This window comes from Hemitrygon akajei, chromosome 11 (assembly GCF_048418815.1).
Source record: "Hemitrygon akajei chromosome 11, sHemAka1.3, whole genome shotgun sequence".
NCBI classification, from domain to species: Eukaryota; Metazoa; Chordata; class Chondrichthyes; order Myliobatiformes; family Dasyatidae; genus Hemitrygon; species Hemitrygon akajei.
This window is the reverse complement of record NC_133134.1, coordinates 12,461,126-12,488,041: the sequence shown is the minus strand read 5'-3', so window position 1 is coordinate 12,488,041 and position 26,916 is coordinate 12,461,126. Positions and strand designations below refer to the sequence as shown.

The 26,916-nt window shown below is 43.6% G+C and overlaps 1 protein-coding gene across 4 annotated transcripts in view; it reads left to right on the top strand.

The window, feature by feature from the left end:
* Positions 1–26,916, top strand: part of caskin1 (CASK interacting protein 1) — a 696,764-nt gene that overhangs the window by 431,828 nt on the left and 238,020 nt on the right. For all 4 annotated transcript variants that reach the window (XM_073060226.1, XM_073060225.1, XM_073060224.1 and 1 more), the window contains exon 2: positions 1,671–1,722. In XM_073060226.1, coding sequence (XP_072916327.1) covers positions 1,671–1,722 — 52 coding nt within the window. The remainder of the gene's footprint in view (positions 1–1,670; positions 1,723–26,916) is intronic.

Sequence of the window (26,916 nt, the reverse complement as noted above, 5' to 3'; positions counted from 1 at the left end):
TTGAGTACTGTGAACAATTTTGGGCCCCTCATCTTAGAAAAAGATGTGCTGAAGAGGGTCCAGAGGAGGTTCACAAGGATGATTCCAGGAATGAAAAGATTATCATATGAGGAACGTTTGATGGCTGTGGGTCTGTACTCACTGGAATTCAGAAGGATGAGGGGGATCTCATTGAAACCTTTCAAATGTTGAAGGCCTAGACAGAGTAGATGTGGAAAGGATGTTTCCCATGGTGGGAGAGCCTAGGACAAGAGGGCACAGCCTCAGGATAGAGGGGCGCTCTTTCAAAACAGAGATGCAGAGAAATTTCTTTAGCCAAAGGGTGGTGAATTTGTGGAATTTGTTGGCACATGCAGCATGGAGGCCAGGTCTCTGGGTGTATTTAAGGCACAGATTGATAGGTTCTTGATTGGACATGGCATCAAAGGTTACAGGGAGAAGACCGGGAACTAGGGTTGAAGAGGAGATAGATTAAAAGGATCAGCCATGATTGAATGGCACAGCAGACTCGATGGGCCGGATGGCCTAATTCTGCTCCTATGTCTATGGTCTTATGGTCTAATCCAGAGGGTCAGAAGATGTCTTGGACTGAAATGTTGACTCTTTATTTCATAAGACCATAAAACCATAAGTCGTAGGAACAGAACTGGGACAGTCGTCCCATCAAGTCTACTCCACCATTCCATCATGGTGGATTTATTATCCCTCTCAAACCTATTCTCCTGCCCTCTCCCCATAACCTTTGAACCCTTACAAATCAAGAACCTATCAAGCTCTTAAACATACCGAATGACTTAGCCTCCACAGCCATCTGTTGCAATGAATTCCATAAGTTCATCACCCTCTGCCTAAAGAAATTCCTCATCATTTCTGTTCTGAAGGGACATCCTTGTATTCTGAGGCTGCGTCCTCTGGTCATAGTCTCCCCACTAAAGAAAACATCTCCACATCCACTCTATGTAGACTTTTCAATATTTGATAGGTTTTAATGAGATCCCTCCCTCCGTAGATGCTGCCTGACCTTCTAAGTTCCTCCATTATTTTGCTAAAAGAAAGGAGTAAAATAATTTCTAAAACTTTGCTTTATTTCAGATATTTAGCATCTGAAGTTTTTGGACTCCCACACGAGCCCAGGTGTCAGTCTCTGTCTCAGGAATATGCTTGAATATGTATGATTGATTACTCTTCTAAAGACATGAGCTGAATGGCCTCAGTTTTTTGTGGTGATACTTTCTATGTTTAAGTTCAAGTTCAAGTTTATTGTCATCTGACTGTACATATGTTCAACCAAAGAAAGCAATGTTCTTCTGGACCACAGTATACCCACAAAACATAAAACAAAATATTACCATAAATAAATCAATAAAACATCATTCAAAATGCATCTAATGCACAGAACAAATAAACAATAAGCAGTAGATAGTACAATAAACAGTAAACAGCTCACTGTCTTGGTGACGAGACCTCAGTGGTGGCAGGGTATTCATTTCTCTCCCAGCGTGAGGGGAGAAGCTGTTACCCAGTCTGGCAGTCCTAGTCCTGAAGCTCTTGTACCTCCCTCTTGATGGTAGTAGGTCAAAAAGATTGTGGGATGGGTGGTGGGGGCCCTTCATCTACAAAGCTTCTGGTAAATGTTTTCTCAATCCCACTTTTTTTCCCCTGTTTTTCAGAGCTTCTGGGATCTGCAAAGAGAGTTAACGTAAACTACCAGGATCTGGATGGGTAAGTGGATCTGTTAGTCCCTGAGCACTTCAGGCTCAGGGTAAAATATGAATAAAATGTAGCTTTGTAGCTTGAGCCAGAACTAACCACAGAACAATTTAAGACTCTGGAATTAGATTTATTGGAGCACTCTAAGTGTGACTGTCATACCTAATTGGACATTCAGCATTTCCAACACTTCACTGAAGAAACAAGGTTATGCCCTGAAATGTTTCACACTGCAAAGTCTTCACGGGGATGAATGTGTCAACATCTGAATATTATTATTAATGCAGAAAGGCAGAAAATCTGACAGAGTGGCAAAGCAGCATCCCTTTATAAGGAATAATTAGACCAGTACTGCCTAGTGCAAGGAGTATTACAAAATTAAAACACAGTGGCTGCTTTATTGGGTAAACCTGTAGACCTCCACGTTAATGCAAATACCAAATCAGCCAATCACGTGGCAGCAACTCAATACATAAAAGCATGCAGACATGGTCAAGAAGTTCAGCTGTTGTTCAGACCCAAGATCAGAATGGGTGAAGAAGTGTGATCTAAGTGACTTTGACTGTTAAATGATAGTTGGTGCCAGACAGGAACTCAGTATCTCAGAAACTGCTGATCTCCTGGGATTTTCATGTACAACATCTTGAGTTTACAGAAAATGGTGTGGAAAATATTAAAGAGCATCGAGTGAGCAGCAGTTCCGTGGGCAAAAACGCCTTGTTAATGAGTGAGGTCAGGGGAGAATGGTCAGACTGGTTCAAGCTGATAGTAAGGCAACAGTAATTCAAATAAACACGTGTTACAACAGTGGTGTGCGGAAGAGCATCTCTGAACACACACATCGAAACTTGAAGTGGGTGGGTTACTGCAGCCGACGACCACACCAGATTCTCCAATGTGCTGAATAAAGTGGCCGCTGAATCTATTTGAACATGTGAACTATGACTTGGAATTTGCAGTCAACAAAACAATTCCTGTCAATCCAGAAGACAACATCCCACAAAGGCCTAACCATCTCTGTGGAGCACACCTCTCTTTGGATTTTGGCTGCTGCTGGGCATCAGTACAAGGGTATCCCCTATCTCACCAAGCTGACTGAGTTGCCAATCACATTGGACAATCCTCACAGACAACAAACCAGGAAGGGAAGAACCACCTTTTGTTTTAAACTAACAGTTTAAACATCTGGGAGAGTGTGAAGCAAAACTTGGAATATTTAGATGGAATTAGAAAGTTTTCGAAATTGGAACTACTTCGGTATTGGAAATTGTAAAGCACTTATCTGAAGGAATGGTAATCCACTTCAATCAAATTGGGTATTTTATAGGACTTTGGAGGTTGGCAAGTTTGAAAAACAGCTTACTGTAAACAACATGTTTTTTTAAAAATTATATTTCACAGCTGCCATAGTAGACTTTAAACTCAAATCTCTGGTTCACCTGATCAGTAAACTAACTGCTGTACCACCACTCTGTTTCCTGAGCAAGTATTTCCTTATCTGCCTCAATATTAACACACTTGTGTAATGCCTTTGGATTTTGCTCTATTAGTGCATTCAGTGGCCACTTTATTAGGTACAGGAGTGGAACTCAGAGTGGGTTACATTCAAGAATGTTCTTCTGCACACCACTGATTTAACCCGTGGTTATTTGAGTTACTGTCACCTTCCTGTCAGCTTGAGCCAGTCTGGCCATTCTCCTCTGACCTCTCTCCTTAACAAGGCATTTTCACCCACAGAACTGCTGTTCACTGGATGTTTTTTTTTGGTTTTTCACACCATTCTCTGTAAACTCGAAAGCAGGAGTTCCCAGTCTGCGGTCCACAGCCCCTTGCTTAATGGTATTGGCCCATGGCATAAAATGGTGGTGAACCCTCTGCTCTAGGGACGGTTGTGTGTGAAAATCCCAGGAGATCAGCAGTTTCTGAGATACTCAAACCACCCCATCTGGCACCGACAATCGTTCCACAGTCAAAGTCACTTAGATCACATTTCTTCCTCTGTTCTGTTGTTTAGTCTGAACAACAACTGAACCTCTTGACCAAGTCTGCGTGGTTTGACGTAATGATTTGCTGCCGCACGATTGACTGATTAGATACCTGCATTAAAGAACAGGTGCATAGGTATACCCAATAAAGTGGTCACTGAGTGTACCTGTTCTAAATGAAAGCCATTAAGTGGCTTGTTGGCTCAAAAATAACCACGGTTAGACTGAACCACAAATGCAGTCCCTAAACAGCATTAATGAATCAGGTGGGATTGTAACAATTCCATAGACATGATCACTCATGTGAGCCACACTTATTTAATAAACTGCATTTTAATTTCCCATCTGCCATGATGGGATCTGAACTCACATTTCAAGGTCATTAGTCCAACCCTCAGGTTTTATATACAGTACTGTGCAAACGTCTTAGGCACATATATATAGCTAGGGTGCCTAAATCTTTTGCATAGTACTGTAATCATTTTACGTATTGCACTGTACTGCTTCTGCAAGAAAAAATCATGACATAGGTGAGTGATTTGGTGAGTAGGATTAAGGAAAACCCCAAGGTATTCTACACGTATGTGAAGACCGGGCAGATGACTGGAGTGAGGGTAGGACCAACTGGGGATAGAAGAGGAAACAGGTGACTGGACTCAGAGGAGGTAGGGGAGGTTTTTAATGAATACTTCGCTTCAGCATTGACCAGTGAGAGTGACTTCGACATTTGTGAGGACAGCGTAAAGCAGGCTGATACGCTGGAACATGTTGACATTAAAAAGGAAGATGTGCTGAAACTTTTGGAAAACATTCGGATTGCCTGAGCCTCGGGCACGTTGTATATCCAAGGTTACTACTTGACGTGAAGGAAGTGATTGCTGCACCCTTGCTGATGACCTTTGCATCCTCACTGGCCACAGGAGTGGAGCCAGATGATTGGAGAGTGACAATGTTATTCCTTTTTTCAAGAAAGGGAGTAGGGATAATCCTGGGAATTATACATCAGTGGGGGGGGGGGGGCAAATTATTGGAGAAGATTATTAGAGGCAGGATTTATGAGCATTTGGAGAAGTACAGTCTGATTTGGGATAGTTAGCCTGGCTTTGTGACGGACAGGTCATGCCTCATGAGCCTGATTGAATTCTTTGTGACAATAGACAATAGGTGCAGAAGTAGACCATTCAGCCCTTCGAGCCTGCACCGCCATTCTGAGATCATGGCTGATCATCTACTATCAATACCCGGTTCCTGCCTTGTCCCCATATCCCTTGATTCCCCTATCCATAAGATACCTATCTAGCTCCTTCTTGAAAGCATCCAGAGAATTGGCCTCCACTGCCTTCCGAGGCAGTGCATTCCAGACCCCGACAACTCTCTGGGAGAAGAAGTTTTTCCTTAACTCTGTCCTAAATGACCTACCCCTTATTCCAAACCATGCCCTCTGGTACTGGACTCTCCCAGCATCTGGAACATATTTCCTGCCTCTATCTTGTCCAATCCCTTAATAATCTTATATGTTGCAATCAGATCCCCTCTCAATCTCCTAAATGTGATGGGATTAGAGCAGAGTGGTTGTGGTGCCTATGGATTTTAGTAAAAGGTTCCCCATGCCAGGAGCATTCGGAAAGACAGGAGGCACGGGATCCAGGGGAAGTTGGCTGTGTGGATACAGTACTAGTTTGCCCATCAAAGGCAGAGAGTGGTTGTAAATGGAGAGTTTTCTGCCTGGAGGTTGGTGACCAGAGGTGATACCACGGGGGATCTGATCTGGGGCCCCCTGCTCCTTGTCTGTCTTATAAATGGTGTGGGTGAGGTGGAAGGGTGAGTGATTGAGTTTGCAGATGACACAAAGGTTGGTTGAGTGGTGGATGGTGTAGAAGATGGTCATAGGTTACAGTGTGACATTGGACAGCAAGCAGAGCTGGGCTGAGAGATGGCAGATGGAGTTCAATCTGGAGAAGTGGGAGTGAACGTAAAACATAGAACAGTACAACACAGGAACAGGCCCTTCGGCCCGCAATGCTGCGCCAACCCAAATAAATTAATAATCAAATGGCCAAATAAACTAATTACATAATGCCCATATCCATCCATTTCCTCACATTCATATGTTTATCTGAATGCCTCTTAAAAGTACTTAATGTATTGCCCTCTACCAACACCCTTGACAGCACCCAGGCGCCCACCACTCTGTGTAAAAAAAAACCTTGCCCCTCATTTCTTCTCTCACCTTGAATGCATGCCCTCTACTATTAGACATTTCAACCCTGGGAAAACAATAAAGTCTGTCTATTAGAACGTTAGAAAGTTTTTTGACAAGAGCAGGCCATTTGGCTCAACAAAGCTTACCAAATTCCTACTCACATAGTGTGTTGAAATAACTATTGAGTTTTGATTTGGAAGTCTCTAAGGTACTACTCTCAACTGCACAGCTAGGTAGTTTATTCCAGGTGCGTAAAGAAATGCTTCCCGACATTAGTCTGAAATCTCCCTTTAACTAGTCACCACAATGGCCCCGAGAACTCGTTGATGGATTAATTTTGAACTAGCAGCTGGTATCCACCTTACTTATACCCATAATGATTTTGAACATTTCTATCATATCTCCTTTCATTCTACATCTACTTAGACTAAAAATATTTAATTCTTTCAGTCTGTCTTCATGGCTCATACCCTGCAGGCCCAGAATGAATCTCGTCATCCTTCTCTGATCTCTCTCCAGTGCCTTCACATCCCTCACAAATATGGGAGATGAAAATTATATGCTGTATAGTCTGTCTGTTCCACCTATGCCTCACATAATCTTATAGAGCTTTATCAGAGCTCCTGACCAGAGAAAACGACCCAAGTTTGTCCAACCTTTCATTGTAGCCAATGCTCTCTAATCCAGGCAGTATGCTGATAAACTTCTTCTGCACCCTTTTCAAAGCCTCAACGTGCTTCCTGTAATGGGGAGACCAGGCCTGTATGCAATGCTCCAGATGCAGTCTGACTGGTGATTTACAAAGCTGCAACGTAACTTCCTGACTTTTGAACTCAATGCCTAAACTAATAAAGATAAGCATGGCATATGCCTTCTTAACTTGTGTAGCCATGAACTGGGATCCCAAGATCCCTCTGCTCGTCAACACTGTCCAGGGTCCTGTCCTTAACAGTGTACTGAATCTTTACTTTTGACCTACCAAGGTGCAACACTTCACATTTGGCCAGGTTAAACTCCATCTACCATTTCTCTGTCCATATCTGTAACTGATCTATATTCTTTGCCAGTCTTCTACACTATCCACAACACCACCTTCTTCATAATTTCATATCATCTACAAACTTACTAAACCACCCATCTACATTTTCATCTAGGTTATTTATATACATCACAAGCAGCAGAGATCCCAACACCTTTTCTTGTAGAACACCAATAATAACAGACTTCCAGCTGGACTACTACCCTCTGTCTTCTACAGACAAACTTGTTCTGAATCCAAATGGTTAATTCACCATTGATCCTATCCATCTTAATCTTCTGGATGAGCCTCCCACAAGGGACCTTGTCAATCGCCTTACTGAAATTCATGTTGACAACAAATACAACTCTACCTTCATCAATCACATATGCCACCTCGTCAAAAACTCAATGAAGTTGGTAAGACACAACTTGCCCTGCAGAAAGCCGTGCTGGCTCTCTCTAATTAGGCCATGGTTTTCCAAATACTCATAAATCCTATTCCTAGGAATTCTCTCCAGTAACTTCCCTACAACTAATGTGAGATTCATCAGTCTATCATGTCCAGGATTATCCCTGGTTCCTTGTTGAAAAATGGAGCAGCATGAACTACTTGCCAATCCTCTGGGACCTTGCCTGTGGCTAGGGAGGACACAAAGATATTGGCCAAACTCCAATAAACTTTTCACTTGCTTCTCTCAATAACCTTGGGTAAATCCCATTAGGATCCAGGGACTTATCTATTTTAATGCTCTTTAAGGGACCCAACATTACCTTCTCCTTTACTTTGAAATGTCCGGGTATGTGAATATAATCGGCACTGAATCTTCCTATTGTCCACATCCTTTTCTGTGATAAATACTGATGTAAAGTGCTCATGAAAGACAACACATTCAAGCAAATGTGACCCCTTTATCCTTGAGTGGTCCCACACTCTCCCTAGTTATCCTTTTGCTCTTGTTCTATGTATCGAATGCGTTGGCATTTTCTTTAATCCTACTTGCCAAGGACTTCTCATTGCCTCTTCTGGCTTTCCTAGTTCCCTTCTTGAATTCATTTCAGGCTTCTTTATAATCCTTAAGGACTCTGATTCTAGTGATACACTTTGGAAGGTCAAATTTGAAGGCAAAATACAGGGTTAATGGGAGGATTCTTAGCAGTGTGAGGAAACAGAGGGATCTTGGGGTTCTGGTCCATAGATCTCTCAAAGTTGCTGCATAAATCAATAGAGTTATCAACATGGTGTATGGTGTGTTGGCCTTCGTTAGTTGGAGGATTGAGTTCAAGAGTCGTGAGGTAATATTGCAACTGTATAAAACCCTGGTTAGACCACACTTGGAATATTGTCTTCTGTTTGCCTCATTATAGGATGTGGAAAGTTTAGAGAGGGTGTATTTACCAGTATCCTGCCTTAGCTGGAGAGCATGTCATATGAGCATAGGTTAAGTGAGCTGGGGCTTTTCTCTTTGGAGCAAAGGGAGATCCCTGTCAGAAGTTTGTATGTTCTCCCCACGGCCCCAGTTTCCTCCCACGTTCCCAAAACATACAGGTTAGAAGGTTAATTGGTCATATGGGTGCAACTGGGTGGCATGGCTTATTCCGCTGCAGCCCTAAGTAAAATGAAATAAATAAAAATATTCAGCAGTTAGAAGAGAAAGCCTACCAAAAGTGGAAATGCGGGAAGAAAAATCTGCTCTAAAAGCCACACTCCCTGAGTGCTCCACAGATAAGTGGCCATCAGCTGAAGAGAAGCGGCCCCCATTGACATCAGCCCATCAATTTAACCAGCTGTCAGTCAAGTCAGTTGACTTGCTGATTTGAGTTATGGAAGTCCCTTGGCCAAGACACTTTTCATCAGCTGTTGCCAGCTACTGTAAAATGGCAGTGATGAAATATCAGCAGATGGGTTTCCTGCTAGTGACTGCTCCTCGATCGCAAGAGGAATCCAGCACCCCCTGCCTGTTTAAGAGGAAAACAAAACTCTCTGAATCGAAACATCAACAGACAAGCGTGTATCTGAAACATCCCTTCACCTTTCCCATCTGTTCACGTACTGCCAAGCGATATCATAATTTAGGAAGTATGAACATGTTTGTATTACCAGAATAAATGCTTCTGTCTTTCAGTCACACATTCTGGTTCAGCACGCCTTCAACTAGTTTGATTCTCTGGCCTCAGTAAGACCTGTGATGTGTGGCAGTGAGGACAATTGCTTGTGCCCCCAGGGTAAAATCTGTGATGGCCTGCTTTTAACACTGCGATATTATTTCTCACATCAAGATCCTGCACAGCTCAAACAGAGGCTTGGTATTTATTTTATTTAATTCTTTTTATTTGGAGATGCAGCATGGTAACAGGACCTTCTGGCCAAATGAGCCAATGACACCCATGTGACCAGTTAACCTACTAACCATGGTAACAGGCCCAATGAGCCCACACCATCCAATTGCACCCATGTGATCAATTAACCTACTAACTGGACGAGTAATAGCAGAAGGAACATTCAATAGTCTAGAAAATCAGCTAATGTCTTGACAGTGACAAATTCTCAGATTGTTTTACCACAGCACATGTCCAGTCCAGTATTAGTATTGGTATTGGTCTGATAAGCCAGCCCGGTGTAGTGGCATCAGCACCGGACTTCGAGGCAAATGGTCCTGAGTTCATATCCTTGCACACTTTCTGGGTTAAGCGTCGAGCTAGAAACTTGGCCTCATTAAAAACAAACAGTCAAATGCTATGAAAATGACAAAAACGCCACCCGATGCGCCACGAGGCGCGAAAAGGGACAGTTGGTCTGTTATTGCAAGTCATCCATACAAATAATTTCCAAACACGCAGTAAATACATCAAAGCAGTACAAGTCAAAAGGTTGAAAGAGCGAGGGCTTTTCTCTTTGGAGCGAAGGAGGATGAGAGGTGACTTGATGGAGGTGTACGAGATGATGAGAGATATACACAGAATGAACAGCCAGCAACTTTTTCCCAAGATGGTAATAGCTAATATAAAAGGGCATAAATTGAAGGTGATTGGAGAAAAGAGTGGGGCGAATGTTAGAGGTAGTTTTTTTTCATAGAGAATGGTGCATGCGTGGAACATGATGCCAAGGGTGGGGTAGAGGCAGCTACAGCAGTGACATTTAAAAGACAGATAAATAGGCACATGGATAAAAGAAAAATGGAGGGCCATGTGGGAGGGAAGCATTTAGATTGATCTCAGAGCAGTTTAAAGGTTGTCTCATTTCGAGACGGTTCCCTCTGGTCCTAGACTCTCCCACTATTGGAAACATCCTTGGTGCATAGCCCTTTCAATTCAGAATCACACGGATGTTACAAGGTCTAGAGGGCTTGAGTTACAAGGGGAGGTTGAATTGGCTGGGGCCTCGTTCCACGGAACATATAAAGCTGAGTGCTGACATTTTTAAAGGTTTACAAAACCATGAAAGGAATGGATAAGATTTGCAGAATTTTTTCCCCAGATTCGTGGAGTCTAAAATGAGAGGATATAGATTCAAGGTGAGAGGGGAAGAATTTAAAAGGGATTTCAGGGAAGACATTTTCATGCAAAATATGGTGGATATATGGAAGAAGCTGTCAGAGGAAGCTCTCGAGGTGGGTACAATTACAATGTTTGACATAAATTTAGACAGGCATCCAAATAGAAAAGGTTTAGAGAGATACAAGCCAATTACAGGCAAGTTTGACTAGGTCAGATGGTCATCCTGATCAGCATGGCATGGATAAAGTTGGCTAATGAGCCTGTTTCTGTGCTATAAAACTCTTATAAGACCATAGGAGCAGAATTAGGCCATTCGGCCCATTGATGCCATTCTATCATAGCTAATTTATTTTCCCTCTCAGCTCCATCCATCTGCCTCCTACCCATAACCTTTGACACTCTGACTAATCAGGAGCCTATCAACATTCGTTTTAAAGGTACCCAATGACTTGACCTCCGCAAATGTCTGTGGCAACAAATTCCACAAATGCACCATCCTTTGGCTAAAGAAATTCCACATCTGAGGCTGTGCCCTTTGGTCCTAGACTCCCCCACTACAGGAAATATCCTCTCCACAGCCACTCTGTTTAGGCCTTTCACCATTTAAGTTTCAGTGAGATTCCCACCTGCCTATGACTCTACGTACATGTCTAGCAATTAACGGAGAGAGCTCTGCAAAGCAGCAGACCTGAGTGAATTGTTCATAAGTTAAACAAATACAAATTCCAGATCTCCTCACAGGAAACGATAACCTGCTTCATGGGCACTAAGGCACAATTCATGGCAATTAAACAGTGCCAGGCACAGAGCCATGTGGAAGGAAATGACTGAGGACGATGCTGAAAACGTTCAAGAGCTCTGTTTATATGAGAGCAGATTCGAAAAGGAAGCGTAATCTGATTTTATTTTTCAAGAGCAGCGTAAATGAGTGATTTATAAATCTAACACTAAAAAGGAACAAAATCATTGGGAAGGCTTAATGGGATATTGCCAAGCATTGTCTGAGAGTCCAGAGTCGTTTAGGATAATCAGTAAGCCATCAGCACCAATAATTCCTGCCTCATGAATGCTTTAGAATGACATGCAAAATCAGGCAGGCAGAAGGAATTCATTTGGCCTATCAGGCTGATTCCAGCCCTGGGATTTACTTAGACTGGGGGCTGCTCATTCATGTTCCTTGGTTGGGGTGATAATCTGTGCCTATGATGATGTCCCTGAGTTGATCTAATCTCTGTCCTGGAATAACACATGCATGGAATGGATCTAACCGCGCAGATTATTGATCTGTCTTTCCAGGAGGCAACTAGAGCAATTATCCATCGTCTCATCCCTTCTTTTTGATTTCCTCTTTGTTAATCAGTTATTTTCCTTGTAATTTGGGTTTGGAGACCGAAGAAAATTTATTCAAAGTTCAGAGTAAATTTATTGTCAGCGTACATATATGTCACCATATCCAACCCTCAAACTCATTTTCTCATGGGCATTCACACTAAGTACAAAGAAACACAATAGAATCAATGAAAAACTACACACAAAGACTGACAACAACTAACATGCAGAAGATGACAAATTGTGAAAATATAAAAAGGAAAACAGAATAATAATAATAATAGATAAATAGGTAATAAATAACATTGAGAATTAGAGTTGTAGAACCCTTGAAAATGACTCCATAGGTTGTGGAATCAGTTCAGTCAACACACATAAAATGCTGGAGGAACTCAGCAGGTCAGGCAGCATCTATGGAGAAGAATATAGTCGACGTTTCGGGCTGAGACCATTCATCCGGTCTGGAGACTTGCTTGGATTTCCAGCACCTGCACATTTTCTCTTGTTTGTGATTCAAATCAGTTCTGAGTTGAGGTGAGTGAAGTTATCCCACCCCAGTTCAGGAGCCTGATTGTTGTGGCAGTGCAGGACTTAAGGCTCCTATACGTCCTTCCTGATGGCAACCACAAGAAGAGAGCATGGACTTGATGGTGGAAATCCTTGAAGATGGGTGCTGCTTTCCAATACAATCTTCCTTGTGCTCAATGGTGGGGACAGGTTTACCTGCCATAGACTTGGCTATATACACTATTTTTTGTACACTTTCCCTAAACCTATAGAAGCTGGAAATTTGAAATAAAAGCACAAAATTTTGGAAACCGTCAACCCTTGCATTTCATTCCTATCCCACATCTCTGCGCTCACCCCTCTCCTCCTGGACAGAACAAGGATAGAGTTATCCTGGTCCTCACCTTCCTCCGTACCTGAGTGGGGAATAGAGGAAGTGGGGGAGTGGGTGGGGAGGGGTGAAATTTGTTAAGTGGAAGATAAAAATTGAGATTCAAGATTCATGTCATCGGGTTGGAGGATACCCAAATGGAATACGAGGTGTTACTCCTCCACACTGAGGGTCACCTCATCTTGGCTCAAGAGGAGGTCATGGACCAACATGTCAGAACAGGAATGGGAATCAAAATTAAAATGTTTGGCCACCTAGAGGTCTCACTTGGGGCAGATGGTGCAGGGGTGCTCGATGAAGCAGTCCCCCAATTTACAACCTAACACAACCTAATGATGTGATGGGGGCAGATTGCCACACATTCCTGCACCAACACAGCATCCCCACAATGCTTGGAGAACACCACAGGACACAACAAAACAGATCACAATGGAAAAACAACAACAGCAAAAGAAGCAAAACTTGCCTTGTTCTGCCTCGATGTACTGTGTAATGATCTGATCTGTATGAACTGTATGCAAGACAAGCTTTTCACTGTATCTTGGAACATGTGACAATAATAAACCAATACCATTACAAACAACTGCAAAAACTCAAAACCAAATCCTGAAGAAGTGTCGATGGTTTATTCTTTTCCGTAGATGCTGTCTGACCTGCTGAGTTCTTCCAGCATTTTGGATTTACAGTATTTGCAGATTTTCTCTTGTTTGTGAAAAACTAAACGATCTGCTTTTGTACTGTTGATCAAAAAACATCCAACTAACCTGTCAAAATTCAGTAGGAACAATGAGGAGTGGAGGTGGGACAAAAGAGATGGAAGGTGTTGGGAGCTGCTCGAGGAACTCCAGGGGTCAGTTAACACCTGTGGAGGCAAAGGGAATTCAATGCCTCAGACTGGCAGCGGGGTCTTGATAGGAGATAGGACCTTGGTTCAATGTCACCTCCAGACAAAGCCATCTGTCAGCATTGTTCTAGACAAACAATTGCACACTGAAGAGGACATTTCAATTCAGGTGGAAGAGCTATACTGGACACTTACCATCACAACATCATAAATCTCCATCAGTGATCATAGGACGTAGACCAGTACTATACAGTATTGGCCCTTCAGCCACAATGCTGTGCTGACCTATATAAACCTACACCTTGATTATTCTAACCCTTCCCTGCCATACAGTACGTAACGTTCCATTTTTATTACATCCATGTGCCTATTTAATGTCCCTATTATATCAGCCTCTACCACCGTCACTGTCAGTGTCTTCTGGGCACATACCACTCTCTGTGTAAAAGGAACTACCTCTAATATCTCCCCTAAACCTTCTTCCAATCACCTTAAATGGATGTCTTTCAGTTTTGGGCATGGCCGCTTTTGGATAAAGGCCCTGGCTGTCCATCTTCGTCTATGCCTCTCATAATCTTATACACCTCTTCCATGTCGCCTCTTCTTCCTTGCCTCCAAAAAGGAAGCCACATCTTGCTCAACTTTACCCAATTATCTTCAATCCCAAATTATTTTAGCTATATGAATTTGAATACCTCTGGTTCTGTGATAGGATTTAGGCATACATTCAGTAACTACTTCATTAGTTACCTCCTATACCAAATAAAGCAGTCACTGAGTGTATGTTTGTGGCTTTCTACTATAGCCCATCCACTTCAAGGTTCAACATGTTGTGCGTTCAGAGATGTTCTTCTGCACACCGCTGCTGTAATGCATGGTTATTTGACTTACTGTCACCTTTTGGTCAGCTTGAACCAGTCTGACCATTCTTCTCTGACCACTTTTCACCCAAGAACTACAGGTCACTGGATGCTTTTTATTTTGTTTCTCGCACCATTCTCTGTCAACTCTAATGACTGCTGTGTGTGAAAATCCCAGGAGATCAGCAGTTTCTGAGATACTCAAGCCACCCCATCTGGCACCAACGATCATTCCACAGACAAAGTCACATTTCTTCCTCACTCTGATGTTTGGTCTGAACAACAACGGAACCTCTTGATCATGGAGTTGCTGCGACAAGATTGGCTGATTAGATACTTGCGTTTAAGACCAGGTGTACCAGCGTACCTAATAAAGTGGCCACTGACTGTGTGTTTCCCAGATTTTTAAATTAGATTTCAGACACTATTCCAGCAACATCATCACAGTCAGATCACACCCTCCATTTGCCAAGCAGTACACTCAGTCAGCGTTCCCTAAATATATCTAAAATGTTTAATAAACTTCTCATGTCATCCACTTGGACCCCCATCACTCAGGATATGCTCCCTTCTCATTACTATCATTACGCATATAAGACCATAAGACATTGGAGCAGAATTAGGCCATTTGGCCCATCAAGTCTGCTCCATCATTCAATCATGACTGATCCTTTTCTCCACTCCTCTGCCCCACTCCCCAGCTTTTTCCCCATAACCTTTGATGCTGTGTCTAATCAAGAACCTATCAAGTTTTGCCTTAAATGCACCCAACAACCTGACTTCCACAGTTGCCTGTGGTAATAATTTCCACAAATTCACCACCCTTTGGCTAAAAAAAATTCTCCGCATCTCTGTTTTAAATGGATGCCTCCCTATCCTAAGGCTGTGCCCTCTTGTCCTAGACTCTCCCACCATGGGAAACATTCTTTCCACATCTTCTCTTTCCAGGCCTTTCAACATTCGAAATGTTTCAATGAGATCCCCCCTCATCCTTCTAAATTCCAGCAAATACAGACCCAGAGCTATCAAACGTTCCTCATATAATAACCCTTTCATTCCTGGAATCATCCTTGTAAACCTGCTCTGAACTGTCTCCACTGCCAGCACATCTTTTCTTAGATGAGGAGCCCAAAACTGTTCACAATAAGAAATACATATTTTTATTATAATTTATAGTTAAAAAAATTATTATGTATTTCATTGTACCTTCGCCAAAAACAACATATTTCACGACATATTCCAATGATATTAAACCTGATTCTGAGTTAGGAAGCTATATTTTAATAAATTCCAGTAAACACAGTTAGAACTGACAGTTTAACAAATAATAGAAACACAAATAAGCTTTAATTGCATTTAAATTGAGTGGGTACAATGTGAAATGAGTAATTGCGGATAATTTGGAAATAATCGGTCGTGATTTGTGACATTTATGACCCTTTTTTGCATGTCAATGGAATTAGCTGGAAGATTATTTCATCCGAATATTTGATCCACTAAACTTTGCTGATCGTGACTCAAGCTACTGTGGATAAAAGAGATCAGTGGAAAAGTGTTTCACAGAAGAAGCTTAAGTAAGACGCAAGCAGCAGAGTGTGGTGAACATAATACCATTGTTCTTACAGTTATAGTCATGGAGCACCACAGCACAGAAATAGGCTTTTCAGCCCCTCTAATCCATGCCAAACTATGATCCAGCCTTCAACCTGCACCTGGACCATCACCCTCCATACCCCTCCCATCATGTACTTATCCAAATTTCTCTTAAATATTGAAATTGAGCCTGCATCCATCACTTCCACTGGCAGCTTGTTCCACACTTTCACCACCCGCAGTGAAGAAGTTCCCCCTCGTGGTCCCCTTAAACATTTCACCTTTCACCCTTAACCCATGACCTCTAATTGTAGTCTTGCCAAACCTCAGAGGAAAAAACCTGCTTGCATTTAATCGATCTATACCTCTCATAATTTTGTACATTGTCCAAATCTCCCTTCATTCTATATGCACCAGGGAATAAAAACCTTAAGACCATAACACGCAGGAGCAGAATTAGGCCATTTGGCCCCTCAAGTCTGCTCCACCATTCTGTCATGGCTAATTTATTATCCCTTTCAACCCTATTCTCCTGCTTTCTTCCAGTAACCTTTGACGCCCTGACTAATCAAGAACCTATGAACTGTTGCACTAAGTGTCCTCAATGGCTTGGCCTCCACAGCCAACTGTGGCAATTAACTCCACAAATGCACCACCCTCTGGCTAAAAAAAAAATTCTTCTTATCTCCATTCTAAATGGACATCCCTCTATTCTGAGACTGTGCCCTCTGGTCCAAGACTCTACCACTACAGGAAAAAGTCCTCTCCACATCCACTCTATCTAGGCCTTTCAATATTCAATAGGCTTCACTGAGATCCACCCTCATTCTCCAGTGAGTACAGACCCTGAACCATCAAATGCTCCTCATACATTAACCGTTTCTTCCCAGAATTATCTTCGTAAACCTCTTCTGGATCCTTCTCAACGCCAGCACATCTTTTCTTAGATAATGGGCCTAAAACTGCTCAGGTGTGGTCTGACCAGTGTCTTATAAAGCCTCAGCATCACATCCTTGCTCTTATATTCTAGTCCTCTCAAAATGAATGCTAACATTGCATTTGTCTTAGCACCGACTCATCCTGCAAGTTACCCCTTAGGGAATCCTGCACAAGGTCTCCTAAGTCCCTTTGCAACTCTGATTTTTGGATTTTCTTCCCGTTCTGTGCCACTATTCCTTCGAACAATGTGCATGACCATACACTTACCTACACTATATTCCATCTGCCACTTATTTGCCCATTCTCCCCATCTGTCTAAGATCTTCTGCAGACTCCCTGCTTCCTCAGCACTACCTGTTCTTTCATCTATCATCTGCAAACTTGGCCCCAAAGCCATAAATTCCATCATCCGAATTGATGATATAGAATTTGAAAAGAAGCAGTCCGAATATCAGCCCATGGAGAACACCTCTAGTCAACACAGCCCATCAGAATGGGCTCCCTTTATTCCCACTCTTTGCCTGTTGCTAGTCATCCAATCTTCTGTCTGTGCTGGTGTATTTTCTGTAATACCAGGAGCTCTCATTTTGTTGAGCAGCCTCATGTGTGGCACCTTGCCAAAAGGCTTCTGAAAATCCAAGTAAACAACATCCAATAACTCTCCTTTGTCAACCCTGCATGTTATTTTCTCAAAGAATTCTAACATATTTACCAGGAAAGATTTCCTCTTAAGGAAGCCATGCTGAATTTGGCCTATTTTATCATGTGCTTTCAAGTACCCCAAAGCCACATCCTTAACAATCGACTCCAACATCTTCCCAACCACTGAGGGCAGACCACCTGGCCTATAATTACCTTTCTTCTGCCTCCCTCCCCTCTTACAAAGTGAAATGACATTTACAATTTTCCATTCCTCTGGAACCATTCTAGAGATTCTTGGATAAATCATCACCAATGCCTCCATTTTCTCGTCAACTACCTCTTTCAGAACCCTGGGATGTAGTCCGTCTGGTCCAATTCCGAATGCTACTTGCTTACCTTTATTGTTTGCCCGGTTTGTTTTTTTCTTCTCAGCGCAATGGGTGTTCGACGGTCTTCTTTTGTTTGAATGGGTCCTATTGGGTTTCTTTGTTTTGTGGCTGCCAGTAAGGAGACGAATCTCAAGAGAGTATGAAGCATACATACTTTGATAATAAATGTACTTTGAACTTCGAACTTTAATAAGTCAACTACCAACTTTTGATCTCCCAACCTACCTCAATGTGGACCTTGCATTTTATTTGTCTACCTGCACTGCCCTTTCCCCGCAATGACAACACTATAGTCTGCATTCGGCCTTCCTTTTCACTAAATGAATGTGCTTACTGTATGAACATAATGATTCGTTTGGGTGGCGTGCAAACAAGAGCTGTTCACGGTACATAACAATAATAAACCAACATGATCTACCAGGTAAGGATGGCAGTCTTTCAGCCTTGAAGAGCCTAGGGAACTAAATGACTTCTTCCAATATTGTACTAGTTTTATGATCATTATTGATACTGATTTTCAGTTCCAAAGTTATCCAATTACTTGAACGTAAGAGTTGGGAATTGAACTCAAGGCTCAGGGGTTCCCAAACTGGGGTCCACAGACCCCTCAGTTAAAGGGAAGGGTCCATGGCATAAAAATGGTTTGGAACTCCTGCCTATGCCCAGGTCTACTAAATTGTAAAAAAATAATAATTATTATTATCTTGTATATAATAAAATTATACTATCTTTTATATTATTGCTATAATTTTATTTTTATTATAGCTTTATTTTTATTATAAATTATATTTATTGGATTAAATTATATTAGTTCTGTAATAAATTTTATTTATAAAATTAAAAATATTATATAATGCAATTATTTAATTATAATCATTTAATATATTAAAGTAACAACTTTTAAAGATAATATTAAATCCATTAAATGTGCTCTGTATCCTGTCTTCTCTTCGGCTGTGCCTTAGGGTTGAATGTGACTCCCACTCTGGTTTTATAGGTTCTGAGCTGACTGAGCGAAATCACAGATCCTTCAGCAGTTAAGACCATAAGACAGAGGAATTAATAAGAATTAGGCCATTCAGCCCATCGAATATGCTGTGCTATCCCATCCTGGCTGATCCTGGATCCCACACACCCCCTACACCTGCCTTCTTGCCATATCCTTTGGTGCCCTGACTGATCAGGAAACAATAATCTTCTGCCTTAAATATAATCACAGACTTGGCCTCCACCACAGTCTGTGGCAGAGCATTCCACAAATTTACAGCTCTCTGGCCAAAAAAATTCCTCCTTACCTCTGTTCTAAAGGGCCACACCTCAGTTTTGAGGCCATGCCCTGTAGTTCTGGATACCCCCACCATAGGAAACATCCTCTCCACCTCCACCCTATCTAGTCCTTTCAATATTCGGTAGGTTCCAATGACGGGGTGGGTGGCTGGTTTACCAGGTGAACCACTCCTTCTGCCCTTAGTGTTAGGTTTCTGCATGCTCCTAACACACGGCAAATTGATCTATTACTTTCACATGCACTGAGGTAGCGAAGAAGTTCAGTTTTGCATGCCATCCATACTGATCATCTCGCCACATAAGTACATGGAGGTAGTTCAAGGGAAAGCAACAGCAGAATGGAGAATAAAAAGTTACAGAGAAAGTACGGTGCAGGCAGACAATAAAGAGCAAGACCTTACCCGGCTAGATTGTGAGGAAAAGAGTCCATTTTATTGAATGAGAGTACCATTCAATAATCTAATAACACTGTCCTTGAGCCTGGTGGCATGGGCTTTCTGGTTTTTGAATCTTCTAGCAGCTGGGAGAGGGAAGAAGAGGGAATGCCCGAAGTAGGTAAGGGTCCTTGATTATATGGGCTGCTTTACCAAGGCAGTGAGAAACAGGCTAATATTTAAATTGTCCTTCCCACATCTTGATATTTCAGAACTGTTTGACTGCTGGAGAGTACAAAAGGCCTCTTGAAGAATTGTACCTTACAACATGGCAAATGTGGAATTTGGAAGCTTTAGAGAGGGTGCAGAGGAGATTTAACAGGATGCTGCCAGGATTAGAGAGCATGTCTTATGAGGATCGGTTGAGAGGGCTTGGGCTTTTCTCTTTGGAGTGAAGCAGGATGAGAGGTGGTTTGACAGAGGTGTATACGTGATAAGAGGCACAGATCAAGTCGACAGCCAGAGACTTTTACCCAGCATGGAAAAGGGAAATATGAGTTTGAGGGTCGGCACAATATTGTGGGCTGAAGGGCCTGTAACGTGCTGTACTATTCTACGTTCTGTGTTCCATGAGGGGCATCATTTTAAGATGATCAGAGGAAAACATAGAAGGAATGCCAAAGGCAGTTTTTTAAATAGAGAATGGTAAGTGCATAGTTTACAATGATAGAGGCAGATGCATTAAGAAGATGTATTTATTTTATTTTATTTACCAGTACAGCGTGGAGTAGGCCCTTTTGGCTCTTTGACCCTAACCACACCCAGCAACCCCACGACCCCACAACCCTGAACCTCACACCCCCACAACCCCGAATCCTACAACCCCACAACCCTGAACACCACAACCCCGAACCCTATAACCTCACAACCCTGAACCCTACAACCCTGAACCCCACAAACCCACAACCCTGAACCCCACAACCCGGAACCACACAACCCCAAACCCCACTGCCCCACAACCCCACAAACCCACAACCCTGAACCCCACAAACCCACAAGCCCACAACCCTGAACCCCACACCTGCACAACCCCACAACCCTGAACCCCACAAACCCACAACCCCACAACCCTGAACCCCACAATCCCACAAATCCACAATCTGGAACCCTACAACCCCAAACCCCACAACCCAGAACCCCACAACCCCAAACCCCACAACCCCACAATCCCACAACCATGAACCCCACAATCCCACAAACCTACAACCCTGAACACCACAACCCCACAACCCTGAACCCTACAACCCCACAACCCTGAACCCCACAACCCCACAAACCTACAACCCGGAACCCCACAACCCTGAACCCCACAACCCCACAAACCTACAACCCCACGACCCCACAACACTGAACCCCACAACCCTACAACCCCACAACCCTGAACCCCACAACCCTGAACCCTACAACCCCACAACCCTGAACCCCACAAACCCACAACCCTGAACCCTACAACCCCACAACCCTGAACCCCACAAACCCACAACCCTGAACCCTACAACCCTACAACCCCACAACCCCACAACCCCGAACCCCACACCCACACAACCCTGAACCCCACAATCCCACAAATCCACAATCTGGAACCCTACAACCCAAAACCCCACAACCCAGAACCCCACAACCCCACAAACCTACAACCCCACAACCCCACAACCCTGAACCCTACAACCCCACAACCCTGAACCCCACAACCCCACAAACCTACAACCCGGAACCCCACAAACCCACAAGCCCACAACCCTGAACCCCACACCTGCACAACCCCACAACCCTGAACCCCACAAACCCACAACCCCACAACCCTGAACCCCACAATCCCACAAATCCACAATCTGGAACCCTACAACCCCAAACCCCACAACCCAGAACCCCACAACCCCAAACCCCACAACCCCACAATCCCACAACCATGAACCCCACAATCCCACAAACCTACAACCCTGAACACCACAACCCCACAAACCTACAACCTCACAACCCCACAACCCTGAACCCTACAACCCCACAACCCTGAACCCCACAACCCCACAAACCTACAACCCGGAACCAAACAACCCTGAACCCCACAACCCCACAAACCTACAACCCCACGACCCCACAACACTGAACCCCACAACCCTACAACCCCACAACCCTGAACCCCACAACCCTGAACCCTACAACCCCACAACCCTGAACCCCACAAACCCACAACCCTGAACCCTACAACCCCACAACCCTGAACCCCACAAACCCACAACCCTGAACCCTACAACCCTACAACCCCACAACCCCACAACCCCGAACCCCACACCCACACAACCCTGAACCCCACAATCCCACAAATCCACAATCTGGAACCCTACAACCCAAAACCCCACAACCCAGAACCCCACAACCCCACAAACCTACAACCCCACAACCCCACAACCCTGAACCCTACAACCCCACAACCCTGAACCCCACAACCCCACAAACCTACAACCCGGAACCCCACAACCCTGAACCCCACAACCCCACAAACCTACAGCCCCACAACCCACAACCCCACAAACCCACAACCCTGAACCCCACAACCCCAAATCCTACAACCCCCAACCCCACAAACCCACAACCCCAAACCCCACAACCCTGAACCCCACAATCCCACAAACCCACAACCCCACAACCCTGAACCCCACAAACCTACAACCCTGAACCCCACAACCCCGAATCCTACAACCCCGAACCCTACAACCCCACAACCTTGAACCCCACAACCCCACAAATCCACAACCTGGAACCCTACAACCCGGAATCCTACAAACCCACAACCCCGAATCCTACAAACCCACAACCCCATACCCCACAGCCCCACAACCCCAAATCCCACACCCCCACAACCCCACAGCCCCAAAGCCCACAACCCCATAACTCCAAATCCTACAACCCCACAACCCCAAATCCCGCAACCCCACAACCCCGAAGCCCACAACCCCACAACCCCAAATCCCACAATCCCACAACCCCAAACCCCAAGGTAATCACAAAACAATTTACAATGATCAATTAACCTACCAGGTATGTCGTTGGACTGTGGAAAGAAACTGGAGCACTCAGGGAAAACTCACACATTACTTTGGGAGAAAGTACAGAGACTCTTTACAAAACAGCCCCGACGCATGTTCTTTCTTGTTGCCATTCGTGCAATTTGTTTGGGGCTTTTTGCACGCTTGGGAGGGGGGGATTTGATGTTCTTGTTGCCATTTGCACAATTCATTTTTCGCGCGTTTGGGGGGAAGCTGAAGTTCTTGTGTCTGTTTGCACCATTTTTTTTACATGTGGGGAGGGGGTTGATGTTCTTGTTGTCGTCTGCCCAACTTCTTTTTCTGAGCGTGGGGGTGGGTTGATGATTTTCTTTGAATGGCTTCCGAGGCTTTCATGGCTGTCTGGAGAAGACGGATATCAGAGTTGTATACTGTACACATACTTTTATAATAAATATACCTTGAACCTTGGAACTCCAAACTCTGGAACACCCCAAGCTGTAACGACGTCACGCTAACCACTACACCACTGTGGCACACACATACACGTGGATGAAAGTAACGTGCAGGGCTCCACAGGAAGGAAGGTTAATGTTAGAGTAGGTTAAAAGATCAGCACAATATTGTGGGCCAAAGAGCTTATATTGTCCTGTAATGTTCTATGTTCTAACATGCGAAGGTGTATAAGCAAGTGATTTTATCAAACACTTACAAATGCAGTGTTTTAAACAAGCTGTTAGAAAATATATTAATGTAAGAGTGGCACAATGAAATGAGCTGGTGTCTGAAGCAGATGTTCAGTGTTATTCTATCTGCGGTACCAGCCGCTTGATGATTAACAAAATCTCCACTTACCTCCTGCACTCGATTGTGAAGGTATTGGGTGAGCTGGCCGCAGAAGTACATGGTTTAACATGACAAGTGAAGTCAGAAGAAGCTAAAGTAATTCGCTGCAGAGATAGCGGATCTGATGGTTGTAATTCACCAATATTCAACTTGATTCTCGAGGGGTCCCAGAGAACTGGAAAACCACAAATGTGATGGTGCTGATCAAGAAAGATGAGAGATGGAAAACAGGAAGCTGCAGACCAGTTAGTCTGACATCTGTCATTGAGAAACTGCTAGAACCTGCTATTAGAGAGATAATGGCAAGACATCTTGAAAACTAGAAGGCAATCAAGCCGGATCAATGTGGTTTTATGGAAAGAAAATAGTTTTCAACAAATTACCTTGAGTTCTTAGATGAAACAATTATATGGATGGATAAAAGGAGGCCAGCGTAGGATATAGGAGCAGAATTAGGCCAATCAGTCCATTGAGAATGCCCCACCATTTGATCATGGCCAATCATGCACAATAGGATAGTGAATAGCACAATGCCAGCCATTCAATTCCCACCGCTGTTTGTAAGGGGTTTATATGTTCTCCCCATGACTGCATGGGTTTCCTCCGGGTGCTCCAGTTTCCTCTCACTGTCCAAAGATGTACTGGTTGATACATTAATTGGTCATTGTAAATTGTCCCAAGATTAGGCTGGGATTAAATTGGGGGTTGCTGTGCACCATGGCTTGAAAGGCCGGAAGGGCCTATTCGATGCTGTATCTCAGTAAATAAAAATAGATAAATAAAAATAAATTTTATTTCCCCTCTCAACCCCATTTTCCTGCCTTCTTCCCATAACGTTTGTTGCCTTGCTAATCCAGAACCTGTCAATCGTTTCTTTGAATACACCGATGACTTGGTCACCGCGGTTGTCTGCAGCAGTAAATCTCCTCGTCTCTGATTTAAAAGAATGCCCTATTCTGAGGCTGTGCCCTCTAGTCCTGGAAACGTCCACTTATGGAATCTTCTACTTCACAAGAGACCTTGGGGCTGAGGGGAAATACATTGGCCGAGATAGGAGATTGGCTAACCATACTGAACAGCAAATCGGGATAATGGGTTCATTGGTGGATTGGCAGACAATAGCTGGTCCAATGCTACAAGGTCTCAACTGTTTACATCGGTGATATGGATCAAAGGGCCAGGTGTATTGTTGCCATATTTGGTTATAATGCAAAGAAAGGTCGGCTAGCAAGTCGTGAGGAGAGTGCAAGGAACCTGCAGGGGTTATTGAGAAGGTAAGTGTGTGGACAGGAGGTTGGCATACAGAGTGCACTGTAGGCATATATCTTTTAGAGAAAAGATAAATTATTAGTTAAACAGAATGAGACACAAATACAGTATTGGAGAAGAAAGGGATCTGTGTTTGTTGTACATCAAGAGAAAAAACTGGCATGCAACTTGAGCAATTAAGTAGGAAGATTACTAGAAGATGCAAGATAGTTGGCAGATGCTGGAAATCTTGAGCAACACACACTGAATGCTGGAGGAATTCGGCAAGTCAAGTCGTAACTATGGAGAGAAATAAAGTGTTGACGTTTCAGGCCGAGACCCTTCATCTGTACTGGAAAGGTGGGGGGGGGGGGGAGAGAGAGACAAAATAAGAGGGTGGAGGAGGGGAAGGAGTACAAGCTGGTGAGACCAGCTGAGAGGAAAGGTGGGCGGGTGGGTGAGGTAGGGTGATGTGGGAAACTGAGAGCGGTTAAATGGAAGAGTTAAAGTGCTGAAGAAGAAAATGATCTGATAGGAGAGCAGAATGGGCCGTGGGAAAAAGGGAAGAAGGAGGGGGGCCAGAGGTGGGTTGATAGGCAGGTGAGGAGAAGAGAGAGATAAAAGGGCTATCAAATGGAGAATAGAAAAGAAACAAAGGGGCAGGGGGCGAAATCAGCAGAAGTTGGGGAGATCAATAATCATGCTGTCAGGTTGGAAGCTGCCCCAACAGAACATGAGGTGTGGCTCCTCTAAGCTGAGAGTACCCTCATCATGGAGTTGAGGAAGTCTTGGACAGACATGTCAGAATGGGAATGTAGAGCGGAATTAAAATGGTTGCCACCAGGAGACCATCCCTTTTGCAGGCAGAATGACAAAGTGATCCCCCAGTCTACATCAGGCAGAACAAAGGCATCTGAGGTTGTTGTACAGCATTTGAAGAGAAAAAGTGGGTATGCAACTCCATCATGTAAGCAATGGAAGATACCAGATTTACAAGGGGTATGGGGATGGAGTGTTAAAGTGAAGCCGACTCCAAGAGTGCATCGGCTAAGGTCACCCTGCTCTGTACTGGTTCCATTGCCCATTTATCCTTCCTTTAATAAACCTAAATAATATGCAGCACTCCACAGTGGGTCCTATAAAACTAAAAGTTTCCATATTTTATGACCAACATTACATTAGTCTCTCTATTCTCACTTCTTTTTGATTCTCCACTCTGGTGACCCTCTTACCCCTTACTCTTCTATCACTTCCTCTAGTTCCCCTCCTCCTTCCCTTTATTCCATGATCCATTGTCCCCTCCAATCAGATTATTTCTTCTTCAGCCCTTTGCCGCTTCCACCTATCTTCTCCCAGCTTCTTACTTCATCTCCCCTCCCCCCATCCACCTGCCTTCTCCTTCACCTGGTGTCACCTATCATCTGCCAGGTTGAATTCCGCCACCACCTCACCTTCTTATTCTGGGTTCAGTCTCCTTCCTTTCTAGTCCTGATCCAACAGGTCAAGCAGCACCTATGAAAGAAATGGACAGACAATGTTTTGGATGGAGACCCTTCATCTGGATGGCTCTTCACGACCTGGATAAGAGTCTTGACCCAAAACGTTGACCGTTCAATTTCTGCCACAGATAATGCCTTCCCTTTTGAGTTTCTCTAGTGCCTTGTGTGTTATTCCCTTTTGAAGTTTACTAATGAATCCATTCGCACAAATCTACCTGGTGTTCCACAGCATATCTCCAAAAATTAATGAATAAACATTCCTAACCTCAGCTACCTAGCATTCTTTCTCTCTTGTCTCCAGTTCTTTAATCAACTCTCTTGAATCTGTGCATCTGAACAGCCACAGAAACAGTTTATTTATACGTTCAACCTTTAAGATCCTAAATGCCTCAATGAAATCTTCCCCAATCATTTTCTCCAAGGAAGTAAACACCAGGTTCCCCAGTCTGTGTCTCATCATAGGAGGCTCTCCTCTTGTACCCTGTCCAAAGCTGATAGCTCCTCCTAGGGACATGGTGCATGAAATTGGACAGCACGATTGCAATTAGAGTTATTTGAACACTGTTTTCTAGACCCTGGCTTGGTTTAGAATACATTGATTGAGCTAGGTTTCGAACCCTGACCATATTAATTGTGATTGTTCCACTGGCCACAAGGCTATTAGCAATCATTAACCATAGATCATTTTCT